Below are 10,680 nucleotides of genomic sequence, written 5' to 3' on the forward strand. Positions count from 1 at the left end.
ATAAAAATAAAAACATTTTATCTTCACCGTGCTTGCGGCGAGTGCATTCTCGGCCAGAAGTACCACCCCACTGGGTGCCCCTGGGATGGGGTGGGTGGGTTTTGATCGGGTCAGCGTCCCGTCCCCAACGAGCGAGCGAGCCATCGGATTGGAACGGAGCACCGATTCTAATGGGAGCGTGATGGGCCGAGACAAGCGTGTGGAATGTCACCACAAGATCAGTCAAATCGGTTCGGCTCCAAATGGCTCCATTAACGAGGGAGGGTTTATGTTTTATCGTCACGAGAGCGGTTTGCTGCGTTTGTCGCTTAACGGGCGTAACAGTTCTTTCTTTCAGTTCGACTTTTTTTAACCTTCGAGAAGTTTGGAACATTGTGTGTCGTTCTAATCTTCTAATCGCCCGTTTTCGGTCCCTTCCCTTGCTAATGGCAGCGGCAGAATGGTGCATTTGTGGATGAAGAAGGAAAACAAAAAAACGGGACGTAAAACGAAGGTTTTAAGTCGAACGATAGTATTATGTTTTGAAAAATTCCATCCCTACGGGCCGGGTGAAGATTGCAGTCCACTATTAAGGGCCTAATAGGCCACTGACCCAACCGCCGATGTAAGGTGATATATCCGCCGATCTAGGCCTAGGGTCGTAGAGCCTAAAAATAGCACTCGCCATGCTGCCGCCGGGCTGGCGGAGAATCAAACAAAACAAAACAAAAGGGACATCGCCCACCAGAACTCATTGCCATAAAGTGTGTGGCTTGGCTGTTTTCCTTCCCCCTACACTGTTGACCCGCCCCAAGGGGCCGCTCCAAGGGGCGAGCGGGAGAGAAATTTTATTGATCATGAAGTCCCGTTAACCTTCCAGCACACGGTCCCAGCTTCATCGAGCGGACTTGGCAATGAGGGGATAGCAGCCATGGTGGTGGAGTAATTTATTCCGAAGCCAATAACGCAGGGCCACGGTCACAGGGCGCCCCGGGTTTTTACCACACAAACAAGCACACACACACACACACACATACACACTGTCACTGTCTCAGCAGCCTCGGGAGTGTTGAACTAATTTGGCTGCGGCGACGAGCGACGAGCGACGATCTTCTCGCAAGATCGAGCAAGAAAGTGGCAACGGCAATATAACGGCAGATCGGAGCAAGCCGGTCCAAGCGCGACTTAGTTTGGCCTCCGTTTAACGTCCAGTCCAGTTCGTTCTACTGCCACTCGCTTCTGGCTGCCCCAGGATGGCTCAAGCAATAACAACCATTCTTTTGACAGCAGGAAGTGAGAGACGGTTCTCCTATCCCCGTGCACGGAGGGGCGGAGGACTTTACAAATGCCACCGTTACCGCACAAAAATCGCATGCCAACCAAACAAACAACAACCGTACGGGATGAATAAAACACGAAACAACACACCAGCAACAACAAAAAAAAAACAACGTACCCTGATATGCCCTCGTAAATGTTGATTGATATGGCTTGGTCAGCGCGGGCCACGAACCTGTCTCACGGTGCGAAGGGATGCTGTGACGACGGGTTGTGAACAGCACAGCACAAAACGGGCCACAGACCGGTGCAGGGATTTTGGCACTTGACATTAGCATTTCGCCCGGTTGTAATTGTAGAATGTGTGTGTGTGTGTGTGTGGCGGCAAGAGAAATGGGACGGCGGTCGGCTCAGGGTGTCGTTTATTGCTTTATTTGCTCTTTCTAATTCCTAGCCTGCGGATGCGGTTTTGCTCGTTTAAGAGGGATGGGTTGCGAAGGAAAGCGATGCTGCTCTATGCTCTATGAGTGGGCAAATTAGTCTCCGCCTTGGTGCTCTTACTCTTTTACAATGGAAAGCAAAAAGATGTTTAGGGGTTTTAGGAAAATGTCCGGTCACTGTTTCTCCGTGGCTGTAGATGATTTTATTATGGCATGCTTAGTAGTAGACGGTATGTATGTATGCTGTGTGTGCTACAAAATGGTATGAATTATAATGAAAAAAAGAAAACATTAACCCAATGATTGAGATTAGTTTATATATAACATAATTAACCTGAACTGTTCATTTGAAGCTTTAACAAGAATAGAGTGCTGGATGCAATTCACAAATATTGATTTGTTTGAGAACTAAAGAGATCAACATTTGTTAATTGAGAACTTAAGAATTGCGAACTAAAGAGCTATTGAGAATCAAAGATCTAAAGTGTTGGGTATATCTGATTCAGAACCGTGAATCTGAATTAATCTTGGAAATGATTCAATTAATCTGAATAATGACTGAAAAGATTCATGAGCCTCGAATGATGGTTATGAATCAAAGGATCAAAGGATTCAAAAATCTCAAAAGATTCACGAACCCTCAAGGGATTAATGAATCTCAAACGATGTATAGAGCATGAGTATCTTATTTTTCTTCTCGTTGGCAATCTAATCGGTCATGCCGGTCTATACAGGTTTTCGAGACTCACTAGCAGATAACACGAAGTCGTAGTCGGTTCTTGCTACGAAGAGACGGTTGAAAATTACACTTCTTTAAATATTCATGAATTATCAAAGATTCATGTACTTTTTGAGATACATGATTTTTGTTTTGATTCAGAAATCTTTGAAGATACAATAAATTTTTGGACATTCGACTCGAGATCACCCATCGCGGAAGATTCATATGTATCTTAACGAAACATTCATGAAACATAACACTACTAAAGAACATACGTTACGTATTTTTCATTACAACAATATTGAAATTAGGAGAAGTCCTGAATCTCTTTTTACGTATCCTCAATTTTATTTGAATGCGTTAAAATGTTTTAAAGATACTCTCAAATTTTTGAATTATCTCACAATTACAACAAACAGTAAGTGAAACAATGAAAAACCAAAACCAAAAAAAAACGAAAATCCTTGTAAAACCCCGTCAAAATTTATAAAAATCTTAACAATTTGAGCTTTAACACACAATCGGTTCTTAAACATAAATAGAATAAAGGCGTAAAGTGAACACGAAAGAAGTAAAATGCTGTTTTTGTAGGTGGATTACAGAGACGTTATACGTTATACGTTATACGTTATGTAACGTTATACCAAAAACGTATGCTAAGAACTAAGAAAGAGTTTAACTATTGGATACGAATTATCACACAGCAAAGTCCCAAAATTATTGTTTCTTATGCAAAAGTGACTCTTGACATAGTCGTTGATGTAATTTTGGAAGGGATAATAGGACAAAAGCTAGCCATCAAAAGGTACGACATTATAAGTTACGTTTGTACGTATCTTCCTTTATTTTTGTCTCTTAGTACTGACCGTTCATTTAATGGCATGACGCAGCTCATTCTAGTATCCAGATGTTGTGCCTAATGATAAATATCATTAAGAAATGTTTTTTTACCACATATTGTCAAGGAGATCCAGATGAGATCTGATCTTGCGAACTGTGTTGCATTAAACCAAGCATTTATCCACTCCACTATGTAGCCATCTGAGTTGGCTTGCTGTTTTGAACGTATATAAATGTCGAACCTTTCTACTTCGGAATTTAAAACGATAGTGATAAGAATAATCTTTATTTTCCTTTCAAAGAAACCTTCTTCTCAAGTTACGCTGCTATGCAAACGCACGAACCTAACAAAGAGCTGCCGAATGGCTTGCAGATGTGCTTTTTTATTAGAATTGCTCCATTCTTTGTAAAATAATTCCACTATATCACAGAATCAGCCTATCCGATCACAGTAACTCGCTGCTGTTTGCACAACTCCTCGGCCAGTCTCCGCAACGTTCCCCGTTTCCCTAAATGATCAATCGATGCATTCACACTTGGCCACACAGCATACGTACACGCACATACAAACACCCCTGTGGTGCCAACATCGTTCTGACCCTAGCCCTGTGCCCGTACAGCATGCGCGGCATGTAACGAGATGCATCGAACAAGATTTTCCACGCCCGCAGTAAGCATTTCCAATTGCTAATTTATGATTGTGTGCTTGTGTCCCCGTCCACCTTGCCCTTCCCCGAGATGGAGGGGGAGGAAAACAAGACACCGGTCGACAACAAAATCACTCTCCGAAACAAGCTCCAACAGGAGAACCCTTGGAGCGTCCTTCCCTGTCCACACCCACCCCCGGTTTTCCGGTTGGCAGTGTTCTCGTTCGTTAGCAAAAGCTCGTTCTTTCTGCGATCCTGACGCGATTCATCGCGAACTGTCGCCCCCACCCCCCAAACCACCCAATTCCACACCCGCCCCCCCCCGCCTCTTCCATACAGTACATACTTTCTCGTTCGTTCTTTCACCCGTGGCGCATAATGCGTTTGCTCGACCCGGTCGGAAGGGATGCACGATAAGGGAAAAAGCTCAAGGAAAGGAACAAAACCGAAACCGTACGAGCGGAAGCTCTCGTGCGCCAGCACCGAAAGCAAAACCCTCCTCCTTCCTCCACTCCACCTGCTGGGAGAGTGCAAAGAGGATGGAACGATAAGCACAAGACGACAGAAGACAGCACGAAGTGGACGAAGAGCTGGGTAACACAAGACACGAACCCGGTCGATCCCAGGCAAGCAAACAGAGAAAGAAGCAAGGTAGGGATGAAGGAAACACAAAAAAAACACACACACACACACACACACGCTCACACAGGGAAAAGAGAAGACAGCTAACGGGTCATCGGCTGCGTGCGGGCGCCTGCCCGGGCACAATGCGTGCCCACTTTCCCTTCGCACCAGCACCGCAGCCCGTCCTGTCGCCGCGGCCCGGCCCCCGTCCCGTCGTCGGCCATCGTCGGTCGGGCCGGGACCGAGCTGACCGTCGAGCGCCGAGCGGCTCGTATAAAACCGAGCTTCTTTCTCATTTTACATTCAGTCGGATACATTAATTGGCCCGGTGCAGATCGGCCGATCGTCGTCCCCCGGTTTTTTCCCATTTAGTAGCAGAGCAGCATCACCGCATCCGCCTCACAAAATTCTTCCTTCCCAAACGTTTGTGTGACATTCGGTTGTATTGTGTGTGTAGTAGTATACCTTGAAGTGAAGTTTGTTGCGGGGTTTTTTGCGGTAAACCCAACAGAGAGCATCGATCAAGCGGAAGGACAGACAATGCGACAGCTATTGCTGATCTGTGCGCTGGCCTGTGCCGTCGGCGGTGTGCTAAGTGCTTCGTTGACGCGCGTCGGCCGCGAGAATGAGCAGGTGGCCGAGCAGGTCGCAGTGGTCCCGCAGGCCGAGGACGTGCAGGTGGCCGAGCCGGCCGAGCTGAAGCGCGCGGAGATTCCGGTCGCCGTCGAGGAAGCGGCCGCTCCGGTAGAGAAGACGGTCGAGCCGGTCGAGTCCGAGCGGCTGGCCGAGCCGGTGGCCGACGTGGCCGAACCGGTGGCCGTCGTCGCCGATGCCGTTGCCGATGCTGCCGTCCCGGAGGCTGCGGTCGTGCAGGCCGTCGAGGAGGCCGTGGTGGCCGCCGAACAGCAGCAGGCAAAGCTCGCCGTCGAGGAGGCTGCTCCGGCGGTCGCCGAGCAGGAGCCGGCGGCCGTTGAGTCGCTGCGCACCGTTGAGACCGTGCCGGAGGTGGCCGAGCCCGTCGTTGCGGTGGTGGAGAACGCTGCCGCACCGGTCGAGGAGTCGGTGCAGGTCGTCGAGCCGGTTGAGTCGCTGCGCAGTGTCGCTCCGGTGGCGGAGGTGGCCGAGCCCGTCGCGGTCGTTGTCGCTGAGGAGGAAAAGAAGCCCGAAGTGGAGGTCCCCGCTGTGCCCGCCGTCAAGACCGTCGCTGAGGTGATCCTGGACAAGGCTGAGGAGAAGGTGGTTGCTGTTGAGGAGCCAGCGGCGGTGAAGGAAACGGAAGTGGCCCCGGTTGAGTCGCTCAAGTCGGTCGAGCCGGTGGTTGAGGTGGCCGAGCCGGTCGCTGTGGTGGTCCCGATCGCTGAGGTGGCCGAGAAGCAGGTGGCCGTGGAACAGGTGGTGCCGCAGCTCAAGTCCGTCCTGCCCGTCGTTGCGGTCGAAGAATCCGTTAAGGTCGTCCCGGAGGTCGTCGTCGCCGAGGAGAAGCCGGAAGTGGCCGCCGTTGAGCAGGAAGTGGCCCCGGTCGAGTCGCTGCGCACTGTTGCCGTCCCGGAGGTTGCCGAGGCGGTCGAGAAGGTCGTTCCCGAGGTTGTTGCTGTGGTCGAGCCGGTGGAGGAGAAGGTTGTCGCTCCGGTTGAGTCGCTCCGTTCGGTCGCCCCGGTCGTGCCGGTGGAAGAGCCCGCCGCTGTCGATGTGGTCGCCGTTGCCGCCGAGGAAAAGGTTGTGGAAGCCGTCGAGGAGAAGGTCGTCGCTCCGGTTGAGTCGCTCCGCCAGGCTGCCCCCGTTGAGACTGTAAACGAGCCGGTCGCGGTCGTGCTGGAGGAGGCCAAGAAGGAGCAGGTTGCTGCCGTCGCCGAGCCGGAAGCCGCCGTTGCGCCCGCCGTCAAGGCCGTCGTCGTGCCGGAAGTGGTGGAGAACGTGGAGAAGCAGGAAGCTCCGGTTGCGGTGGAGGAGCCGGCCGGTGTCGTCAAGTCCGTCCCGATCGCTGAGGATCTCGTGCCGGTGAAGGAGGTGGAGGCGGAGCCGCACCAGGCGCTGCGCGGTAACGAGGTGCGCCAGGAGACCGGCGGCAGCTCGACCACCCGCCCCAACCTGCTGCAGCAGATCATCCAGCCGGTGCAGGGCTTCATCCAGGCGACCCCGCTCGGCCAGGTGCTGAACCGCCCGTCCAACACGCCCGCCGCTGCCCCTGCCGCCGAGAACGGTGCCGAGGTGGCCCAGGATGAGGCGGCCCCGGCCCCGACGACTGGCGCTCCCAATCTGGTCCAGCAGCTCGCCCAGAACGTGCAGAACTTCTTCAACCCGAACGCGGCCAACGCCAACGCGGAGGCAGAGTCCACCACCCGTCCCAACATCATCCAGCAGGTGCAGAATGCGGTCGGCTCGGTGTTCAACCGACCGGCGACCAACTCGGAGCAGCAGCAGCAGCAGCAGCCGAACCCGATCCAGAACATCGTGCAGGGCGTGCAGAACTTCTTCCGGCCAAGCACGGCTGCCCCGGCCACCCAGTCCGAGGGTGCGGCCAACGCACCCGCCGATACGCCCCAGGACACGCCAGCCGCTTAAGCCACAAACACAACATAACACTCACGCACACACACACAAAAGCCATATTCAGACACGCAAAAAAGAACGCTAGAGCGAGAGGGAGGGAGAGATGCACAGTGCACAAGTGAGCGCGGGGCAAGGCGCGTCAAGTGTTGATTCCTTTCTTTTTCTAAGGAATGTAACTACTTGCACTGCACCCCGTCCCCTGAGTAGGGGTTCGTCGCTTCCCTTTTTAAGACTTTTCTTTTTTTCCATTTTAAAACGCAACAAAACAGCAGCATAAGAACGCCGTTCGAAGAAAACTGCAAAAACGCCATCCGCAGCCAAACCGGCAGCGTGCGGACCGACACAGACAGCAAGGCGCGATGTAAGAGAGAGGGTGAGAGAGCGAGAAGGGGGTGAGAGACACATTTCCTAACTTATTTATTTAAACGCACACGCACCGTCGGCAGTCGGTCCACACGGCGGCCCGGGGGGGTGGATCCCCGGTTGGGCGGCAGTTTTTCTTTCGGTTTTTATTTTTATTTTTCTTAATTTATTGCATTGTGATTCTGTGAGCAGTAGAAGGAAAAAAGGGGAGATAAGAAGCAACAGGTTAAAACAAACAAAAAAAAAAACACAGAAGAAACAGAACGAGCGAAAAACACGATCATGTCGGCAGGAGCGGGCAGACGATCATGGGCTCTGCTAAAGAGGAATGGCAAGAGAAGAAGGCGTAGAATGGCGACCGGATTGTTTCAGGGCATGCTAAGATTGCATAACACAGCAGGAGATAGCATAGAGAGAGAGAGATAGCAAGAGAGAGGTTGCCACGATACGCGTTGCAACAATGTGCACGCGCACAGGCAGGAACACCGTTCACACAACTGTGAATGGTTGACGGCAAACAAAAAAAATATGTAAGCACAAAAAAAGTAATAAAATGTATAAAAATTTGTAAAAAAAAACCCTTTATCTTTATATCAGTCTTTATTTGTTAAATGTAGTGTTCTGCGCACGAAGCAGACAAAGCGAGTGCTTCGTGCGCAGAACACACGCGTGATGGTGGTGGTTCTTGCGTACCACGAATCTAATTTATCCAGCGCACGATCTTAGAAATTACGGCACTAAAACGGAACGGCAAATAATTGCACTCCCATTGCATTGGGGTTCGTCGGTCTTACCATGTTGCTGTGGACAAGTCACTCCACGCCGCTCGGGATACAGGGGCAAATGCCCTCACGGCTCCCCACAGGGGCAGCACGACACACGGGCCAATTTTCTTCTCTGCCTGCCTGCCTGCCTTCCATCTACGGTCACACAAAACTGCCCATTAACTGGCTGGCGGCGGGCACAGGAAGACCAAGAGCGCACCAGCGATCGGGCCAATAAATTGATTCTTCGCGCAGTTTCAACCCATCTTCGGTTCGGCCCCTCCAGACACACTTACACTCCGCGCCTGGCGTTGGGGAAAGATTCTTCGCCACAGAAGCAACCCCGGTCTACGCAGTCGCGCCAGATGTGTGGTGCGCACCTCGCGATACAATTGCGCAGCGCGCAAACCGTCATTACATGGGGAGGGAGGGATGGCCCTTTTGCTCGCGCTGGGTACAACGGGATGGTTGCACACGGTTCGTGGAGTCAAGGTCAAGTTCAAGTTCAACGAAAGTGCCCTCAAGCGTGGCTGGAGCGTTTGCCAGCGAGACATGGAGCGTAAGCGCTTTTGAGCGCACTCATTCGGTGATAACGCTGGTTGACGCAAAAATAGAAGCAGATTCTTTAATTTAGATCGTAATTACTAATTTTTGGGACAATCTAGTCAAAGGATGATGAAAAGTTCCAACTTTTGGAACCTTAACTTCAGGGGAAATTAATACTAGACCTAATAGACTAAGCATTTTGACAGATAACGCTTAAATTAAATGAACTGTTTATTATTAGCAACTAAATATTGTTGAAGTATTTAAGAAATTGAGAGAGTATTTTTGTAGTTAAAAATAACTGAAATGTATAGAATATTAATCATGCTAATTGGAATTGAGTATTAAGCTTTTGGAAGCTTAAGCTATTGTAACGCTTCAATCGTAACGCTTAGTAGTTCTAGTGTCAAGAAACTACTAACTGTTGGAAACTCGTGAGTGCCCAACAATCTGCCAGGTCACAGCGCGAGAGAAGAAATGGATAGATGAAGAAAGAGTGAAAGGGAAGTCAAGCGAGCGAGAAGAAAGATAGGGAAAACGATAAGTTTGGCGATAAAAGGGCAGGATGCGCCTGCCTTCGCCCTTTTAGTTGAAACGGAAACCAGGAACAGTGGACTAATTTTTTGATTACACCACAATAAAATCAGCACAATAAGTGTTATCTAAAAAAATCCACACCGTTTTCAACAACTAACAATATTGTCACTAACGCTTAAACCACTTAATAGTTCAAATTTCAACACTTTAAATCTGCGATCATCCTATAAATTAGTCACATTAGCTATGATATTATTTACTATTACTATAATATGATACTATTACTATTACCAAGTCATTTTCGGATGTGTACATAATTTTTCACTGCCTACAACATGTTTTTGAACAGCTGTCAAATGGTGTATTTACATTATAATCAATTTTCAATTCTTAAACATGATTTTCAACACATGACAAAGAACTATCAAACTATATCCAGCTTGAGACGTGTTGAAAATCATGCTGAAGAAAATAAAAATTATGAAAATGGAAATCAAATGTCAGATCGATGTGGAATAACATTTTGCACGGGTTGAATAACAACTTTTACATTCGAAAGTGACTTAGATAACCCTGTAAGAGATTGAGAGAAAAATTTTGGATTGAAAAAATTAATAGAAATATATAAAAAAACACGATAGAGTTCATTTCAAGTTTGTATTAAGCTCCTGCTAGCAATGTTGTAACGCTTAAAGCGCTTAGTACTTCTAGTGTCAAGCAACTACTAGCAATATTTTCACAAACGCTTGATAATTCTATGTGTACAAATGTCAACATTTAACGTCGGCGATCGTTTTATAACATGGTTTCACAATAGTTATAGTACGATAACCATTTCCATTTATTCATTTATGCCACTTCGTTCAATATTTTGGTTCCTCCGGCGAGGTCGAGTATCGCCACCACAAACTACCTGTAAACTGCGTCTTGTGGTTAACCATTTATGACATTCTTCAATCGTTTCCCAGCGATCGTTCTCCCTAGTTTAATCTAGCACGTACATTAAAATATATATTTCAGCAAAAACAACCTTCGCAGTAACGAATTTCTATCCCGTCCATCGCGTAGAACGCTGCCTGCTGCGAGAGCGCGTCGCTCGGCCATCGCTCGACGGCTGGCATTAAAAATAATCAGCCGCACATCCTTTTTGCACGGTTTTTGCACGGCTTTCCAATCCCCGCAAATTGCTATCGTCCGTCTATCGCCCGTCCCGGACAGGTTTCGTCCCATCCTTCTATGTGTTTTTTTTATGTTCCTCTTCCCGAACCACATCCGTCGGTTGTAAATTATATCTTCAATATCTCCCTTGTGTTTCCCCCTGTCTCTCTCGCTCTCTCTCTCGTGTCCTTACTTCTTCCCTTTACTCCCCTATCTCCAACGCGCCCGACAAT

General features: G+C 49.0%; 1 protein-coding gene across 1 annotated transcript; it reads left to right on the plus strand.

Annotated features, from left to right (window-relative positions):
* The first annotated feature begins 4,818 nt into the window (after window positions 1-4,818).
* LOC120896367 (calphotin) lies at window positions 4,819-7,384 on the plus strand. Its single transcript, XM_040300420.1, has one exon. The coding sequence runs from the start codon at window positions 5,070-5,072 to the stop codon at window positions 7,089-7,091; it is 2,022 nt and encodes a 673-aa protein (XP_040156354.1). The 5' UTR covers window positions 4,819-5,069; the 3' UTR covers window positions 7,092-7,384.
* Window positions 7,385-10,680: the final 3,296 nt, after the last annotated feature.

The sequence above is a fragment of the Anopheles arabiensis genome, chromosome 2 (genome assembly GCF_016920715.1).
Source record: "Anopheles arabiensis isolate DONGOLA chromosome 2, AaraD3, whole genome shotgun sequence".
Taxonomy (NCBI): domain Eukaryota; kingdom Metazoa; phylum Arthropoda; class Insecta; order Diptera; family Culicidae; genus Anopheles; species Anopheles arabiensis.